Raw genomic sequence first — 20056 nt, 5'->3', positions numbered from 1 at the left:
CTGTGAAAACAGAAGTGTTTCTTTTTACTACAATGCTGAGTCTTTCCTTTGAAATATGTTCAAAATAATTTCCTTTTCTTCTTGATACTAACCAGATGGAAAAGGCAAGGGAGGGCGGCCCTTGAGGAGAAAACTGATGAGTTCAGGCAGAAGGCTGTAGCTTTACATGACAGAAGAAGGTGCAGGCTGGGGCACAGCGGAAGAGGATGGAGCGAGAACATGAAGACGACAGCGCCGAACTCACCTCTGTTTCTTTCTCTATCATCTCCCTTTATGATTCATCTAAACTGTTCCCACACCTTGACTCAACTCTTCTCCATCCCTACCTCTTTTTATGCATCAGACCTGTGTCACTCGCTCTCTTCTGGACACTTCCACCTGGAGGAGACCATGCAAACAGGGCCATATACTTAAAATAAAACTGACGATCGTTCTTCCCCATCCTGATTCTCCTCCTGAGTCTTGTGTCTCAAAGGACAGCACTCTATCCACCCTCTTACCTAAGCCAGAAACATGAACTTCAGCCCAAATTCCATCCTGTGACTTATCCCATTCATGACTGGGATCATGAGACCTTCACCCGTGTCCACCATTCTTCTCTCTTGTGTCTCCTTCCTCTTCTGCCCCTCTCTACTGCAGGGGCCTCAGTGCAGTCCTTTAGACATTCTTTCCTGGAACTCTGAAATATTCTGCAAACTAGCCTCCCGCCTTCTTTTCTCATTCCTATGCAATGTATCCTTTAACTATATAAAGTATTCTTTTTAAACACGCAAATCTGATTATTTTACCTTTTGCTTAAAATTCCCACATCTTAACCATGGTCCAAAGTAAACTCCTTAGCATAACCCTCAGACCTTCATATTTTAGTTTATCTTGGCCTCAGCGGCTGCAATGGATTGTGAGAAATAGAACCAGGAGGTGGTAAATTGAAGAATGAATAAAGGTTTCCAGAGTAGAGACAAGGCATATGGAATTCTCCTTCCTGAACCTGAGAAAGATCAGAGGGAAAGTGATAAGAAGAAATGCAGTCGAGGGAAATGTCAGTTTGCTTTTGCCAGGACAGTCTAGGCTTGCCTGTGATCATCTGCTGGGAGGGACGAGCTAACCTACCTGAAAGGGCAGGATTGCGGAAGCCGTATGCTTGGCAAGTAGGGAAGGAATGGAGTCCAGACAATACAACGTCATCTTGGATAAAACAGCGATAAATCTTACGATTTTCTACCCACTGCAATGCCATGTGTTTTTAATGAAACTGAATTTGGAATTACCTGTGTCATTTTAGTAAGTAGCTGTGTTTGAAGAAAGTAACCACTAGGAAGTCTTAAGGAGCTGTTTCCTTCATTGAAATACATAGCAAAGTTTGTAAGATTTTAGCAGATTAAATTTCTGATTGAAGCCTGGAACTACTCTGTCACGCTGTTCAAATTAGCGTACTGCCATGTAGCAGCTGCATGAACTTGCCTCAGTTAGCTAACCTGCTAGACAGAGGTGACATTAAGAGTCTGCCTCATGGGGTTATAAATTACGTAATGTGGGAAGTGCTTTTAGCCTGCGCCAAATATATCCTAAATAAGTGTTACCCACTCTTAGTTATTATGTCAGGAGTGGACAGCTGGAAGGAGACCACAGGTTAGGGTGGCTCCCCACTTCCATTATGTCCGATAAAATGAAGTCAAGAAGGTAAGTAGGAACACAGAAAGCGCTGGAGGCCAACCAAGTTGGAAGTGTTGAAGAATTCCGTGTACTTTTCCAGGAAATCTTTACCGCATACCTACCTTGAGGTAAGCAATATGCTAGGCATTGAGCACCTACAATACAATAAATAAACCAGACACAGCCTCTGTCTTCATGAAGCATACAGAACAGAGAAAGAAACAGGCATTAAACAAAGAATTGCACAAATGATCTACAATTATATTTGTAATACAAACTACAAGGGAAAAATACAGAATGTGTGGCATCTCTTTCATTGCAATACCTGACTGAGATCAAAGGCGACGAGGAAGGCCTCTCTGAGGACGTGGCATCAGAGGAGCCCTGGGTAGTGACTAGAAGAGTGTGGGGGAAAGGAACGTTCCCTGCGTTCCGTCACGTGGTCCTGGGTTTGGTGAGTGGCCATCGTTATGGAAACAGAGGCAGAGATGAAATTGATGAAGTCTCATCGATTCTTCCTCTAAAATTTAGTGACTCTCCTTACATACTGGGGGAGAAGGGGCAGTAAGGAGTTGAAAATAAGGAGACTGAGATGATTAGATGCTGACAGTCCCACTAACTGAGATAAAGAAAAACAAAAGATAATGAATCAGGGTTTTGTTCTTAGTGTTTTTAGGGTTGATGTTCTTTCTGTTTTTCTGATATGGGATGAAAACTTTAGATTTGAGCATGTTGAAGTTAATGAACTCAAGCTAATTATGGGCTTGTGCTGGAGGAGGTACAGAAAGAACTGACATGTTGACTGCCTACTGGGTGTCAGGCACAGGACAGAAGCTTCAACTAAATTTTTTTTTTCTTACTTAACCTAATATCCTATGAGGGAGTAGGAAGTTCTGAGGTAGCAAATAGGAACAAGTAATCAAAGAGAGTAATCAGAAGGAAAAGATGATGTGGAGGAAAAAAACAAAATGAGGACGTGGCCCACAGATCAGAAAGCACCGCTCACGTTAGCAGTGACGTCGGGGTATTGTCTCATTCTTTCACACGTAACCACTGAGAGTCCAACCTCCAGCTAGCAATACGTGCCCTATTCCAGCACATCCCCATTTCACCATTCACCCATCGTCCCACAGTTCTTCATGCACTCTCTACGTCCCAGCGCTGCTGAAGTCGCGGCATTCATAGTGAACAGAACAAAAGCCCCGCTCTCCGGCACCGACGTTTCAGTCAGGAGGACAGACAATAAGCAAATGGACGAGTGAATGCATACTGTGTCAGATGGTCCCAGGGCCCCGGGGAAGATACGGCAGGGGTAGGAGAGAAGGGATTGGCCGAGAGGTTGGGCAGGGGATGTCTGCCTGCTTAAACGGCACAGGAGTAAACACCTTGAAGAGTGAGAGAGTGATCAAGAGACCACGCAAACAAGGTGCCTAAGGACCAGCATACTCAAAACTAAACTGACGATCAGTTCCATCTGGGGGGAGAGCATTCCATTCAGAAGGAACGGGGGGTGCAGAGACCCCGGAGTAGGGAAGTCCTTGGCAGGAAACCACCGAGGCTTCTGAAAATGAAGAATGACATGATCTGAAGAAGGTTTTCAAAGGACCCTCCTGGCTGTGGTGCTGGTACAGGAGAGAAGCGGGGAGCCTGGCTGGAAGGCTGCTGTAAGGACCTAGTGAGCGGTTGGCGGGACAGAGATAAACACTGGGTGATGTCAGAAAGCCTCAGCTCCGCTGTTCGCAGTGACGTGAGGTGCGTGCGAGCACTGCACAAAGCGGAGTTCGAGTCCCACGTAAGGGGCCACGGTTACCGCCATGTTCACACGAGCCCCCTGCCCCTTGGCCCATTACTCCGGACTCCATCTGGAGGCCACGGCCTGCGGTGGTCCGGTCCCCACTCAAACTAACAGCCACGTTCCCCTCAAGGGCCACTGTCCCCCTGCCCGGGAATCCGACGTGCACGTCGCTTCCCGCGCTGGTGGTGTCTTACCCTCCCGCGCCTCCTCCGCGCGGTCCGCACTCCCCTCTGCTGCTCCGGCATTACTTTTGTATTTTCCCCACAGTGTTTCTTCTGTTCTTGACAGACCATTTTTCCTTCTTCCCTTTTTCCTAGAGGCCCTGGGTTACCTGTTCTCATGCTTAATATTTTCTCTGCCCACCCATCTATTTTCTGTTTCTTCCCTCCTCTCGCCTGGCCTCCATAGATTCCTCTGTTGAACAGTTTAAATTCCACGACACCGCTTTGTTTATCCGCTCAGCTAGCACAGTGTGTAATTCCCATCTGCGGTAGAAAAGGGCCCCAGGGCCCCACAAAGTTGACTACGCCCCTCTTGTCTGAACAAGTTTTTCAGTCATGCATTCAAGTTTCTAATCTACCCCCATCTTCCCTGGTTATGAGTGTGGCAATATTATTTCTAAGCAAGCCATGCTCCGTAGATCTCGCCATTTGTTCTTTTTCCCTTTCAAATGCCTCAGATAAGATTTAATGGTCTGCTGCTTCAGAGGTAGGTAGTTTCAATATCAGTCAATCAGTAGGTATTTATTGAGTATTTGCTATGTGACCAGCAGTGCACTAAGGACCGGGCCACTGTCCAGAGACGTACCAGGGGTGGTCCAAGGCACAGGGGTTCTCCCGATCCGGGTGGAGCTGTAGTGCTGACATATTTTGATGATGTACTCACCTCCATCCAGGAATGGTGCTAGAAACTGAGAATACTGCATGAATTTTAAAAAGAAAGATATCCATCCTTATGGAGCTCATAGCAAGGGAGAAAGACACATGTTAAAAATTATTTACAGTTCAATCAAATATGTACAAAATGCTCTGGGAACACAGAGGAGTGAATGGGATTAGTTCTGCCTCGGGTAATTGTGGAAAGCTTCACAGAGATGGTGATATTTAACATGGAGTTTAATAAATTAGTGTTAATTAAGCAGAGAATTAATAATAAAAGCTAATATTTATTGAGTACTTATGAGGTTTCAGGCACTGTTCTGCATACTTGTGAATTAACTCATTTGATCCTCACTATTGCACTGTTGGGTACCCACATTGTCCCTATTTTACTTATTAAGTAATTCATAAACAGATAGGTTGCATAACTTGCCCAAGGTCACACAGCTAGGAAGACATCAAAACCCAGATTTGATTCCAAAATCTGGCTCTAGGTCTTGGGCCCTTAATCACTGTCTCCTGCTGTCTCTCATGGAAAGGAAAAGAAGAAGGAGAAGAAGAAAGTGGCATTTCAAGCACACCAGTATGTTTGCCAAGCATATTGTTCATACATGGAACAGTTTTGTAACCATGGGACTTTAAATCCAATACACAGTCCCTGGGTCAACCAGATACTAGCATCGGAGTGGCAAATTCATTCTTTTGTTCAGTAAGATTTCATAGAAAGGACCAAACTGAGAGAAAATAATGAGGAAAACAATCCAGTTTTCTTGATCCATCTTAACATGATGTGAAGTGGGGCAGGGGATGCACTGATTAAACTGCTAAGAATTTCAGATAGAGCCTCAAGCACGGTTATTCCCAGGGTTACACCGTGACTAGGGGGTCCCCGAGGACGGGAAGCCTCTGCTAACCAATAGGGCCCGCAGGCTCTCCAGCTTTTCCTTGCCTCCTTGGAGGCTAAAACAATGGTCTTGGCAGCCCCGGCTCCTACACCGCGGTCGGGGCCCCGGCATCAGCCTGGCATCCAGCCCATTTCCTCTCTGTCAACCCCACATCTTGATTTTCATTTCACAATTACACAGCATTCACCATGCGTACTTGCCATATTATGGGGGCGTCGATTGTGTGAAAGAAATTAACAAGGATTGTGAGGAAGAGGAGGGTAATCAAAATTAGTGCTGGAAGGCGAGAGGGAAAGGATGAGATAAAGTGAGAAGAAGAGACCAGGGTCCTGCCGTGGACATAAAGGAATCCTTCCACAGAAGCTCCTGACGCCTTCTGCAGCGTCACCTGTGCTGGAGAAAAGAAACCAGGCGGGGAGGGGGGGCAGTTTTATCTCTGGGCTGAGGAGAACTGAAGTGACAGTGTGCACACTGGCCCTGCTAGATGAGAAACGTGCCGTACACCCAGGCAGCATGTAACAGAGGTTTGAGAGCCTGCCAAGACTTACCAAGCTCCCCGACTGCTTCTCACTTCTGTTGATATATATGAGAATGAATTCTCATTCTCTTTATAGAGGCCAGGAATGTATCTCTAACGTCTTTGAATTTCTGGGTAGAAAAATGAATGGTTTAGGGGCACTAGTGATGTTTTCATCTCTTCTTCCTGCTGCTTCCAGTAAGAGATAGACTGCATCTCATAAGACTGGCAAGACCGTGTTGGCAGGAGACCAGTCAGCCTGATCGAGTGGTTTATTATTTCAATTGAGTTGTAAGCGGGAGGAGAAGAGTTCTCAGATAAAACTGTAAGGCCATATTAGATACCATGGAGCCTAAAAAGGGATGGCAGAGAAAGAAAAATAGTGGAAGACTTTCCTAGCAATTTTCAAAAGATACCAGAGAAACAGGCTGGGGGCGTTAACATTCCCAGTTGTCTATGTACCAATAAACGGCAGATGAAAGATTCTCAAACTGAAGTTTAAAAAACATGAACAGAACTTAGTAAAAAAAAAAAAAAAGGTCTCCTAAGTTGTATAGGGATGTTTTGATATGTGATTTCTGACTGGAATATGACGGTGTATCTTGTTTGAAATAAATAGGTCTAATCGAAGGGCTGGGGGAGGGGCAGCATGTCAGAAAGATACACACATGCGTGGAAAACCGCAAACCTGAAGGTGAAGCCTGGAGGAGGCAGCTGCAGGAGAGAGGAATGAAAGAGAAGCAGAAATGCTATCCTGGGACTACATCAGAGACCTCGTAACCAGATGGTGAATATGGACGGGCAAGACAGAGCAGGATGGAAGCCTTTACAGACCTCAGATCAAAATCCCACTCCACTAAAGGCAAAACATCGGGAAAATTGTCAAATTGCCTTGTTGGAAATTAAATCTCACAAAAGAGAGAGCAGCACTGAGGGATTCACTGCGTTGGCTTTTTTCTGGCTCCTTATGAAAATCTGTTTGGGGACAAATGGCAGCTAACAGAATCGCAGAGAAAAGGAACCATCCCGTATCATCTTAGAGCTCATTAGGCCACAGAGAAGGGGCCTGAGCTTGGCTGTGCGAGCACACCAGCTTTCGCAAATCTACTTACAGAAGTTCAGGAACAATAGTAAACAGCCCCATAGTCGGAGACTCAAACCTAAACACGGATCAAGAAGATGAGAGCTTTCCCAAGGAGCAAGAAAAGGTCAAGCATTTAGATAACTCAGCATTCAAAGGTCATTTGAGAAAATAGAGATCATATTACCAATAATGAGCAAAAAAGAGTGGCATCAAGAATTAAAAAATGTTCAGAAGTACCAAAGCCTCAAATTATCTGAATGTGGAAAAAGAAAAATATTAGGAAAAATGGAAATGTATTTTGTCTATTAAAAGTAAAAACAAAAAAGTAAGAAAAGAAAAACAAAAAAGAAAATGCACCCACTGCTTAGAGCAGATGGTATACTGTTAACTTACAGTTAGAGCTGCTCAGCGCTTGTTGTCTTTCTAGCACCCCCGTAGAGAACGCTCTTAGAACTGAAATGGATAGGGAGAACGCATTTGAGAGGCGAAGCCCAAGAAAGGTAAGGTGATAGTAAAAGCACGTTACATTTAGCTTCATTAGATGAATTTACATGCTAAGTGTCTGACAAGAAGTTGCTGCTTTTAAAGCCTGAGCCACCTCGTGTGAAAAAGAATACAGTGATCAGGGTCACAGGTCTGTACTGAACCAACCTTGGCCACACCCAGACATCCCCCATCTGCTTCTCTGAGCAGTAAGGTCCTTCCCATTCCACCCTCTCCCACCCACTTCACTCCCAGACCTTCCCTTGCTTCTATCCAATCTCTCTCTCCTTTTTTGTATATATATATATTTATGGAAGTATAGTCAGTTTACAAATGTTCTGTCAATTTCTGGTGCACAGCTTAATGCTTCAGTCATACATGAACATTCATATATTCATTTTCATATTCTTTTTCACCATAAGTTACTACAAGATATTGAATATATTTCCCTGTGCTATACAGTAGAAACTTGTTTATCTATTTCATATAGGGTAGTTTGTATCCACAAATCTTGAACTCCCAATTTATCCCTTCCCACCCGCTTTCCCACCTGGTTACTGTAAGTTTGTTTTCTATGTCTATGAGTCTGTTTCTGTTTTGTAAATAAGTTTGTTTGTCTTTTTTTTTTTTTAGATTTCATATATAAGTGATATCATATGGTATTTTTCTTTCTCTTTCTGGCTTACTTCACTTAGAATGACATTCTCCAGGTCCATCCATGTTGCTGCAAATAGCATTATTTTATTATTTTTTAAGGCTGAGTAGTATTCCATTGTATAAATACACCACAGCTTCCTTATCCAGTCATCTGTCGATGGACATTTAGGTTGTTTCCATGTCTTGGCTATTGTCAATAGTGCTGCTATGAACACTGGGGTGCAGGTATCTTTTTGAATTAAGGTTCCCTCTGGATACATGCCTAAGAATGGGATTACTGCATCATATGGTAAGTCTATTTTTAGTTTTATGAGGAATTTACATACTGTTTTACATAATGGCTGCACCAAACTACATACCCACTAGCAGTGTAGGAGGGTTCCCTTTTCTCCATACCCTCTCTGGAATTGATCGTTTGTGGACCTTTGAATGATTGATGGCCATTCTGACTGGTATGAGATGATACCTCATTGTAGTTTGAATTTGCATTTCTCTGATATTTAGCAATATTGAGTGTTTTTTCATGTGCTTATTGGCCATTTGTATGTCTTCATTGGAGAGTTGCTTGTTTAGATGTTCTGCGCATTTTGCTTGCTTCTCTCACCCTCTCCACCAGTCTACTACTTTATTTCCTGAATTATGCTCTGTCTCTGAGCTCCCAACTCAGCATATTCACAGTGAGTCCTCAGTTACCAGAGTTCACTGAATTTAAACCTAAGACTTCCTTTTCTAATGGTACCATCCCCTTCCCTGTCTCCTAGTGGAGAACATTATATAAGATATCAAAAGTAAGTTGCATGCTATATTTTTGAAGGTATTTTTGCATGATTTTGCTGTATCACATTGCAAAAAAATAAGGGTTGCTCTGGGTTCTTTAGGAAAGGAAAAGGTGAGTGTGACATGGGGAGTGGGGAAAAGATAGAAGTAGATCAGAAAGCTTCATTAAAGATCATTAAACTTCTGACTTGAGAGCATTGGTAAAGGGAGAAATTAAGCGTCAGCATAAATTCAGTGAGAACAAACCAGATTATTTCATTTCGTGTTATGATAGGTTTATGAGGCAAGCAGTGAACTTGGTGTAAAAGATAAGAACCTGTGACACTGGTAATGGTACAGATAAGAAAATGGTAAAGTGATTAAACAGCTATGCCCAAATACTGTAAATACTGGATCTGTTTCTGACAGAAGTCACAGTGATTGCCCACGGCACACTGTCCTTGGTCCTGGCCTTTGAATGACACTTTTTTGCTGGTATCAGTGTGTAGATAGTGAGCTAATCAGATGTGTAGATGACTTAAAGCCAAGAAGAACAGTTAACATACCAGATAACAGTCACAACTTGAAAGTACTTCCATTGTCTTTAAAAAATAATTGGCCAAAACTAACAATACATTATATTTGTATATCACACTCGATATGATACATGAAATATGATACAGCAGGGAGTGGATTGGGGGCCTCTAGTTCCTCACCCTTTGATTCTAAATTTTATATCAAACAGAAATATTGACTGATCTAGTTTTTTAAAAAAATACTTTTGATTATTCCAAACAAATAATTGATTGACAAAGATATGATTCTGGAATCTGTACTTTTCCTACTACTAATTTCGGGAACACTTGTATTTAAATCAAATGTATCATCTATACTTTGAAGAATTTAGGATCACTTTTCCCACATACACATTCGCACATAAACTTCCCCACTGATCAGGAATGACTGTGGCAGATTGCCCGACCTTTGTATATCTACACTCTGCTTGGAATAATGAATGTGGGTTCCCTAATCTCCACAGATGTGTGTCCAACAGGGGCTAGACTAGCCATTTGTGCTTTACTGATTATACGCATCTTTCAACAAACTCCAAATTCCAGAACGTGTCCACAAGGGTATTCATAAGTCGGCAGTACTACCTGGAAGCTTTGAGTTTTCAACAAACATACACATTTTCAGCCACGTAGAATAATTCATTTTCTTTGATACTCTTTCCAAAATAATTTAAAATAGTTGTCATTCTTTTATCTTCCTCCAGTTTAAAAAAACATAATTTTCTTAAGAACTATGATGAATGAGGAATGACTCCTTAATGCCATGTGTTAATAGATTTTAGAGGCTCCAAGGACTTTGTTTTATTTAGTTTCACATTAAACAATGATGTTTTAATAAATGACAACAGCAAATCTCCGATATAGAGCAAAAGGCATATTCAATATACACAGAATGTGAATCTGCTTCCTACAATAAATCTCTTAGAAATACACATTGTTTCTTTTGAATAAGACATATAAGCTTGATGATCATCTAGGGAGTTCTCTGTTTAATCTCTTTTGAATATTTGCCGATGATTCCGGTCAAGCTGGGATCTAATTCAATGAAACAACTGTTTTGACTGATTTGTTTACTAGACTGAAAAAATTACTTTCTGGTTTTTTTTTCTGATCCACCTCCTTTTATAGGTGGCTTTATGCTGCATGGAAAAAAAATTATTTTCTGTCACATATAAATAGTCATTAAAGCCAGAGAGGGAACGCATGCATTTACTGTCTAAAAATATTATCAGAAAATATTAAACCTATCCGGATACTTTGACTATGATTTTTTGTATTTAAAGAAGTGCTCAGATCTTTTTGTGATAAAAATATTCAATAAATCAACAAGTAATTATTAGCCCCTAAAACTAGGTGCCTAATATTATGCCGTATATTTAGTATATAGAGAAATGAGAGATCTATTTATTTTAACAAATATTTGAGTGCCCGTTACATTTCAGTGATCTGCGGGAGTGAGATACACCACACGAGACACAAAGATGAATAAAGCCTGCCAACAGACTGCATAGAAGAAGCTAAATATAGAAAATGTCTATAACAGGAAGGAGAATTTGCTGAAGAAATAATGGATGAGTCAGCATAGCCGAGTGGTTGTGATCATAGGATCTGAAGTTAAGCAGCACTGGTCTGAATCATGTATTTTAATTTTATTCCTTGAGCGTCAGTCACCTCATCGTCTATAAAACATGTAGGATTTAAATGAGAAAATGCTTAGAAAGTACAGCACTAGCCTGACACATAGTTAGAACTCAAAGTTATCTGTAATCATGAGTTCCATATAATAGATAAAATACGACAGGCCGTTAGCGGGGAGGGGCGGGGGAGAGGGGAGAAGAGAAAATGGGGACGGGAGAGTGGGACAAGTAAAAAAGGCAGGAGATGAAGGAAGAAGGAGAAAAGGAAAAGAGAGACCACGTCTTCAATTGGTTAGGAAAGCAGAGGGAAGCTTTGAGGAAATCTTCATGACGTAGGGCGTGTGAGCTGTCTTTGAAGGATGGACAAAATTTTTCAAAGTGGAGTGGGGAAGGAAGGGTATTCTGGACAGAGGGCTCGAGATATAATTAAGAGCCAGAGGAATTGACTGACAAGTGTGTTCAGTGTGGGGCATGTGTCCAGTGTAGCTGAAGTGTATGGTGTTTGGAAGTGAGAAATAAGACCAAAAAAGACGTGTTGGTAGAAAGCCTGAAATGCTGGGCTTAAATGGGAAACTGTATTTAGTTCAACAGATTTTTGAGTAAGGTAGTGAGAAACTTAGTCTGTGCTGTGCAGCGTTCAGATGACAACGCTGCACAAGGTCGAGTGGAAAGGGGAGAGTATGAGGGTGAGACTTAGCATGTAGACCCTGGCAACTCCACTGGAAGTCATGGGAAGTTAATTAGTGATGGTTAAAAGCTGAAGTAGACATGGAAAGAGGATCCAAAAGACACTGCACATCCAGAAATCGCAAGACTTGGTAACAAATGAGATACTGGAATAAGGAGAAGCTGGAGTGAAATACAACTCTGACATTTCAAGCCTCAGGGATTGAAAAAAATCCTAACTGTTGATAAAACTGAGGAAATCAGATGGAAGATCCAGCTCTGTGGTTTTGTTGAAAAGTTCAGTGAGTGGGGAATTTGAAGTGCCAAATTCTAATGACAATATTCGTTATGCAGCTGATAAATGTAGATCTTGAGTTTGTGAGAGAAATTCACCATGGAGATAGTGACTTGGACATCAAGGGCTCCCCTACAAACAGACTGCAGTAGAATCGAAATTATACCTTCAACACACTGACAAGAAAGTAGTAAAAACAGTAACTTTTCTATCATCTTATTCCTTGAGAGATACACAAATGAACTGTATATAATAATGTAAACATCGTTTCAGTTTGAAAGCTCAAAGTCATGAGCACATTGTCATTTACAGCTGAAAGAGGAGGAAAAAAAGTAAAAAAGGGTAACCAAGGTCATAGAAGGAAGAGCAGCAAATAAAATACCAAAGAGATTACAGGAAGAGGGTTTTAAATAGGAGTCAAACCTTGAACATGGACCTTGAATTCAAACAAAAGATTGTCTTGTTAAAAGTTAAAAACAGAAGCAGAAAATCTTGACAGCATATTAATTTGACAAACATTGTTACATTCTTCTGTTTTGTTTTATGAAACAGTGTTGATGAAACATCTCCTGTGCTTCACATATTAAGCACGCTTCCAATTAGTATGAAGAACAAAGCAATGTGTAACGGCATGAAAAATCCTCAGTCGTCAATGAAGAAAGTTCTAGTCCTTTAATAGTAAAAGACCCTCTTATTTAGCTATTAGGTTAATCTAATTAATTAACATGGATTAGAATTTTTAACTAAAGAAATATACTCTTCAAGACATGGCAGGTGGGTATGCCATCAAAGCACCTTCCTAAATGAAAATCCAGAATCCAGATGCAGTGCTCTGAACGCATCACATTCACATTTGTATTCCCCTCATTCCTAGCAATCTGAAGTTTTCTGGTATCAGTGTATCACCCTTTGTCACTTTTCATTACTTTTGGATCAAAGTCCAAAATTGAAAAGAAGTAAGCCACAACCACTGAAAAGGTGTCATTTCTTCTGTCCACAGAAACACTGATTTAGATCATTTGTAGAAAACCTACTGAATGCGATTAATTAGGTCTCATGTTTCTGAGCTAGATATATATATAGAGAGAGGCCATCTTTCAGAAGACAAGTATTTAAGCTACAATTATGAATAGTGTATCTATGAGAATTGTAATATCCAAAGCCTCGTAAGTTATATAATAAGAACTTCTATAAAAACAGGGGCGTGTGGACTAATATTAACGATCGCCTGGTAGTGTTTTAAAATGAACACTGTAAGTAATTCAGTGCTTATCTTTCAGGATGTAATTGGAAACGCTCTGCGGTACCTCGGAACATTTGGTGAACTGAGCAACACAGAGCAAGTTGTGGCTGTGATCGATGAAGAAATGTGTATCAACTGTGGTAAATGCTACATGACCTGTAACGACTCTGGCTACCAGGTAAGCATTCTGCTGCAATGAGGATGCTGTGAGGGTTACTTCTTCCGGCTTTTGCAGCAGGAAGCATCTTCTGTCACTAAATGTGGGATTCAGACCAGTCGTGCCAAATATTGCTTCTCAGCCGTGACATCTCTCTCTGTCTTCTCACCGTCACAGTGTAGGGATTTTTTTTTTTTTAAGGAAGCCATAACTTGTACTAACTATGCCGCTATTCAGTGCACAGTATTGTTTTAATATCATTTCATCACCCATAAAATTGGAAGGAAAAATTCAAACAGAAAGAGGAATTCACACAATTATGGACATTAGGAAGCTTCACGCTTTAATGCGGAGGGAAGTGGAAAGGAACGACCGTGACTGCCACTCCTCTGGAAGGACCTGCTTCCTTCTACCAGAAGAGAATTCTCCATTCAGTATCGATTGAGCTTTAATTACAGTTAGAAAGAAAAAGCACTTTCCTACCAACTCGTTGTGCAGGTTGGGACCAGAAACCCCCCTGTAGCTGGAAAAGCCAGCAAGTTGTATTCCTTCCACACTCAGTGAACCACAGTCTTCTTCCCAGTTCCTCACCCTTCAGCTGGGAGTCGCCCATGGGACGATAAAGCAAAAATAGGCCTTCAGCTGTGTTTAGGCTAAAAACTACAGAATAGTATTATTTTCATTAAACTTTTCAAGCTATGAAGAAGTATAATAAAGCAAAACACGATCCTTTTAAGTTGATGAATGAATTTTCAAGATTGATAAACCAGCTCATTTTAAAAACTTGAAGGTCGTCTACCTCAGTCAGTGTGGAGGAAGGTCCCATGTTGTGTGTAAGATTTTACCTATTCTTCTGACCGCCTCATAGAGATATGACAGACATAATGTTAATTTTTAAAATTATCTTCCTCCTTATTTTATCACTAGTTCTATACCAAAATTTTTACCAGGTGTATCACTTTTTTTCTAGCTGAAAAGTATCTCTAACAGTTATTTAGAACATGCTAATCATATCACGTTCACTTGCACTTCATCTTTCCTCTAATCAACCAATCAGAGGTAAGTCAGGAAGTTTTGTCAGTAAAATCACAGCCTCAGGGTCCTAACATCTTAAGTCTGAGAGGTTATGACTCCCATCCTGGAATTCTAGCCTTAGTACAACTTAAGCAAAAAAATGTTATGAATGAGTAAAAAAAAAAAAAAGATCACAATTATGCATTTTAAGATAATTTAAAAGTCCTCCTTTGACTCTTCTACCTCAAAAAGATACAAAATAGAAAATCAAAATCTTCAACTAAATGTAAAGTTTTATATATTTGCAAACTTTCAAAGATTTCTAAGACATTATTTTATTTTCATCAATTGCTTCTTGAATTTTTATTTATAAAAGGATTCATAAGAAAGAAAAGTAGATTTTACTCATTTGGACAGCCATCTGAGATGCTGTTTTACCAAACATAGCAACAATTTGTGTGGACAGATTTTCTTATGGTTTGTCATAACTACAGCTCTTGTGCAGATATATGGTTGCTTCCTTAAAGATCATAATTTTTAAAAAATATTAAGCAGTCTGACATAATTTACTCTAATGAGACTGTTTTTATTTTCATGTGCATAAGAGAAAATAAATATAGTTACAAGTAACTTCATTTGGGGGAGGGAAATTTTTAGATAACAAAAATATTGAATTGGATTTTAACATGTATATAACACAGGAAAAAAATCAGAATTCAGTAATTATTTGAAAATGAAAGATTTGCAGATCTGGTCTCAAGGAGTACCTGGGGCAGAGTAGGGGCTTGATGTCTCTCATAATTTTTCTCAGCCCCCAAGCTGAGCCTTCCAAATCAGCAAACAGTCTGAGTAAAAATATTGACTTGCTCTGCGAGACCACCACAGGAGTCCCTGAGTCCCCTCTGCCTCCACACGGCTGCCCTGAAGTTCCCCCGAGGTGGAAATTCTTGCATGTTGTTTCTACAGTTGAAATGTTTCTCTTTAACAGGCAAATAATCATCATTACTTGAATAAAAATCTCAATTGTAAATTTCACACTAAGTATTTTAACTGCATAGAATAGATTGCTTCACGTTTAAAGAAAGGAAGGAAGGAGGGAAAGAGGAGAGGGAGGGAGGGAGAAAGGAGTATGTTATTGAATTTCTCGAAATCCTGAGCAGTTTTAGAGCTGGAAGCCATATCCTGGTTCTCTGAGCTGAGGAATGTCAGCCAGGACTGGGAGCCAGGGGTGCCGGCTCCCCCGGCTCTCAGTGCTTTTAACCCTCTGTGGTGGGACAATGCCTAGAATCGACATCGAAATTCTCAAACCTGAAAGCTGGCTCTTGAGCTAATTTATGTTTTCTACTGCCTCGTTCTAAACACTACACGCAAGATTGGAAATCCAGACAAGTGCATTCATTATCCCATGCCACAATGGCACCTTCCCACAGTCCGGAACCAGGCATGTGAGGAGGGAAAGGTGTGAACACGCCCTGCCATCCTCAGGTGGCCGACACCCACCGGGCGGTGACAGAGCTGCAGGGACCCACGCTGTGCTCAGAACACAAGCACCTAGAGAGTTACTATGTTATGAAATATTTCCCTCTCACCAAGCAAGAAGAATACCTCTAAGGAATTTTAAACATTGTGTTTCTAATTTAAAAGGATTTCTTTTCTTCCTCTTTTTCTCCCCCTCCTCTCCAGCAGCTCAGCCGTTGCTATAGTTGCACCATAGCGCTGGGCGTTGCCGCCTGCAAGCGCAGCTCTCCTGCAGTGGACAAAAACGCCGATGCTAAAATGGGGGCATTCTTGACCTCTGTGGGCAGTGACAGCAATGCTCTTTATTTCTGTTTGCAGGCTATAGAGTTTGATCCCGAAACCCACCTGCCCACCATTACTGACGCTTGTACAGGCTGTACCCTGTGTCTCTCCGTCTGCCCTATTATCGACTGCATCAAAATGGTTTCCAGGACAACACCTTATGAACCAAAGAGAGGCTTGCCCTTAGCTGTGAATCCGGTGTGTTAAGGTGATTTGTGAAACAGTTGCCGTGAACTTTGAGGTCACCTACATATGCTGAGCTTTTTAATTGTGATCTTTGTACTCAGCTCTTTCTAAATTAAAACGTAATTTCTAAATAAAATATAATTTCTAAATAAATTTCTAAGTTAAAAAAAAAAACTCTACTGCCAGTGACCATTCAATTAATGGTCATAAAATACCATAGTTCTTTTCTCATAGCAGTTAAATAACTGTGTAGCAGTTAACTGGATGTTCACCATCAGTTGTCCATTGTGAAGAATATTAACATTTTTGTGGCGATCAATGTGATGGTTTCCACATTACCCTATGCTGTGTCCTGTCTTTGATTTCCAATTGTAAGTGAAATTAAGTATTTTAGAACAAAGTACAATTTCACGTCCAAGGAAACATTTTATAATTCAAAATTACATTTAATTTCAACACTGTCTCTAAGCAAATATTATTAGCTCCACAAAGCTCAAGTAAAGTCAAATAATTACTTACTGTGGCAGGAAAAGAAAACCAATGAGGGTCTGCTAAACTTTTTAAAGACCCCTTCACTGAAATAACTTCTTTCCTGGTGCTGGAGGCTACAAGTGAGTGTTTAGTGCCCATTGCTACCGCACTGCGCTATTCACCGCTCATGCCCGAGACAGGTGTCCCGACTCCACCAATGAATCAACATGACAATCTTCTTTAAATATTTAAACTATGTTCATAACAAAGTGAGAAGATAGGATGAAGCTCTAGTTAAAGCCACTCTTTTTTCGCTGTGCACAGATCTGTTCTATCTGCTTCTAACAGTAACCTTCATGATTAGAGCAATCAGTGTTTGAACAAAGCCCAGATTATACAGCAGTGGGTGACATGTTTCATTGCTCAAGAATGAAAAATATAGTATTGGTAATAGATATTAAATGTGCAATTACTGCTTTAATGACTCTATTTTAGTGTTTATGTGGAATTTCAAAAGTAATTGAATAAAAAAGAAATAAATATTTTATGCTATTGCCAAATAATATTTCTGTATTTCTCTATTTTCATAATCAGCAAATAGCATTCTATAAATTCATTTATCTCTCTTTGAGGCATATTTTAATACGAATCCATAAGTAGTAAATCTCTATGTGACAATCCATCGCATATTTTGATGACAAATGCAAGATCTAGAAAAATTAAATGTTTGATTTTGCAGTTTTTGAAATGCACCTTTACCACAAAATCTGTATGATTGAATTAATATCAAATAAAATTTTATAAAGCATTTTAAACAACACAGTCTTTTGCTGGCTCTTTTGCAAGTACAATCCCACATCAACCATATAGATTTTGAGATAGAGCAGTTTGGGGTTAATTCTGCAGTAAACGCCAGCCAGATCCAACCATATATATAAAGCTAGTTCAGATCTAAAGAGGATAATGACAGGGTAGTTATTTCAGCGTTTCACCTGCTGTCCCTCTGACCCAGGCGTCCCTACTGACCTCAGTTCGACTCTGCCAGAGTGCGCCTTTCCCTGGGCACGGCCCAGGTGTCCTGCGGTGGCCCACGGGCAGAGACAAATGGGAAACGGCAGCCTCCCGTTGATCGTGACATCTTCACCATGGGAAACGTCCCTGTCGCTTAATATTATTCCTTAGACAGTTGTGAAATATTCAGAACTCATATAAACTGACTCCCTTTTCACTCTTGTCAGGGTGGGAACATTTTACCTTTTGGACTTGGTAACAGCTCAGCGGAGAGTTCAGGCTGCCCACAAAAGTTTGCCAGGGCCGTGTGGATGCCGTGGTGTTGCCTGGCCTCACACCTCAATCTGGTGAGAATTTTTCATGGGGCCCGAGTCCTCTTCGAGATGCTGACTGGCAGGCGGAAATTCCCCTAATAGAGGTTAAAGAAAAAAAAGTGATTTTTGACCTTTGCACTCTCCCTTGGGAAAGAGAAGGCACGATGCTTTAGTTCTTGAACTACTTTGGGGAACTGTGCCGGGCCCTCGAGTCAAGCCGCGGCAAGCCACGGTTTCACACGGGCACCTTCCTCACACACATTTCTCCCTGCTTTGTCCACTTTCTGCTTTGCCCAGAGGAGCACATCTGACCCGTGCTGTTTCGAGGGAACGTAGTTCAGTTTCACATGTGTGGCTTGCAGAGAGACTCAGAACAGAGAAAGAAAATCACACGATTCTATCCAGCGAGAGACCACCACAAACCACAGCCGCCCCCCCCCCACGTCTTCATGGCTCCGACCTTCAGACACGAGTGAAGACACAGGGCCTGACCAAGGAGTCTGGTTGGTGCGTGTTTCCTTTGTTCAAGAAGCTCTACTACATGTGCGTCAAATGTGATGGTTAATTTTACGTGTCAGCTTGGCTGGGATCCAGTACCCAGGTACTTGGACCAGCATCATTCTGGTGTTTCTGTGAGGTGTTTTGGGATGAGATTCCCATGTAAATCCATAGACTCTGAGTGAAGCAGATCGCTTTCTATAATGGAGGTGGGCTTCATCCCATCAGCTGTTGGCTCAACCAGAACAAAGGGTTGATTTCCCCCAAGAAGAGGGACCTCTCCAGCAGACGGCCTTTGGACTTGCCCTGCAACATGAGCTCTTCCTGGTTCGACGGCAGACTGTCTTTGGATTTAAACTGTAGCTCTTCCTGAATCTCCAGATGGCCAGCCTCCCCTGTCAGTTTCCAGACTCGCCAAGCCTCCACAATCACGTGAGACAGTTCCTTAAAGTAAATCACACACGCACACCCTGTTGGGTTCCTTTCTCCGGAGAACCCTCACTAACGCAACATATATTATCTTACTTGAATGTTACAATGATCGAAGGTAGGTTCTGTTGTTTTTTCCCAGTTAACAAAAGAGGACCTTGGTTCTTAAAGGGTCTAAGGAACCTGTTACAGGTTACGTAGTTATGCTTCTAGGACTGTTGGTTATGTCAGTATCCCATCTGCTTACCCTTTTTTGTTCATCCAGCCATTCATTCATATTCCACAAATATTTATCAGACAGCTGCCACGTACCAAGCACTGGGCTAAGGGCAGAGGGTGTGAGCTCAAAACACAAAGGTTCCCTACATTCCAGCTGCTTACAATCTACAGGGGAAATTGGCAGGTAGCAGTTATTACGGCAGTGGGATGAGGGCAGGGAAAACAGTCTTGAGATAAGGGACCTCTCAGGCATACTCCCTTGACAAGATGATAAATTAAGCCAAGTTCTAGCTCATAAAATAATTTCCTAAATAGATAACGAGAGAAGGACATCTCCAGCAGAGAAAACAAGAAGGAAAGCACAGAGGAATGAAAAGTCTGGAATGTTCAGGAAAAAAAAAAATAAAACTATGAGAGCTTAAAAGCTTACAATTAACTAGAACAAAAAAAAAGATCATGTTGAGAAGTAAGGCAGAGAAGTTTGAATTGTCTCAGAATCCCTCAGGGAATCAGAATCAGCATGTTGTTTATTCATTTATTCAAAGACTTTAAGTACCTCTCCTATGCCAAGCATTTGCTCGTTAATGATGATTCAACTATGAACAAGACAGACTGATTCCTGCCTTACTGAGCTTACATCTTACTGGGAGATACAAGCAAATAGATAAGCTGCAAATTATGGTAAGTGCTTTGGCAATAACAACAGACATTCTTCCTGTGGACAGAGAAGTCCTGGTGGATGGGAAGGAGCCAACTACATGAAGAATAGGGAAATGTGTTTTCCAGAAGTGGAAAAAGCAAGTGCAAAGATCCTGA

General features: G+C 41.2%; 1 protein-coding gene across 1 annotated transcript in view; it reads left to right on the top strand.

The window, feature by feature from the left end:
- Nucleotides 1-17587, top strand: part of DPYD (dihydropyrimidine dehydrogenase) — a 720433-nt gene extending 702846 nt beyond the window's left edge. The window contains exons 22-23 of the mRNA XM_032487157.1: nucleotides 13179-13319; nucleotides 16149-17587. Coding sequence (XP_032343048.1) covers nucleotides 13179-13319; nucleotides 16149-16319 — 312 coding nt within the window. The 3' untranslated portion in view covers nucleotides 16320-17587. The remainder of the gene's footprint in view (nucleotides 1-13178; nucleotides 13320-16148) is intronic.
- The last annotated feature ends 2469 nt before the right edge of the window (nucleotides 17588-20056 follow it).

The sequence above is a fragment of the Camelus ferus genome, chromosome 9 (assembly GCF_009834535.1).
Source record: "Camelus ferus isolate YT-003-E chromosome 9, BCGSAC_Cfer_1.0, whole genome shotgun sequence".
Lineage (NCBI taxonomy): Eukaryota > Metazoa > Chordata > Mammalia > Artiodactyla > Camelidae > Camelus > Camelus ferus.
Note: the sequence above shows the minus strand (reverse complement) of the source record. Positions and strands in the feature narration are given on the sequence as shown.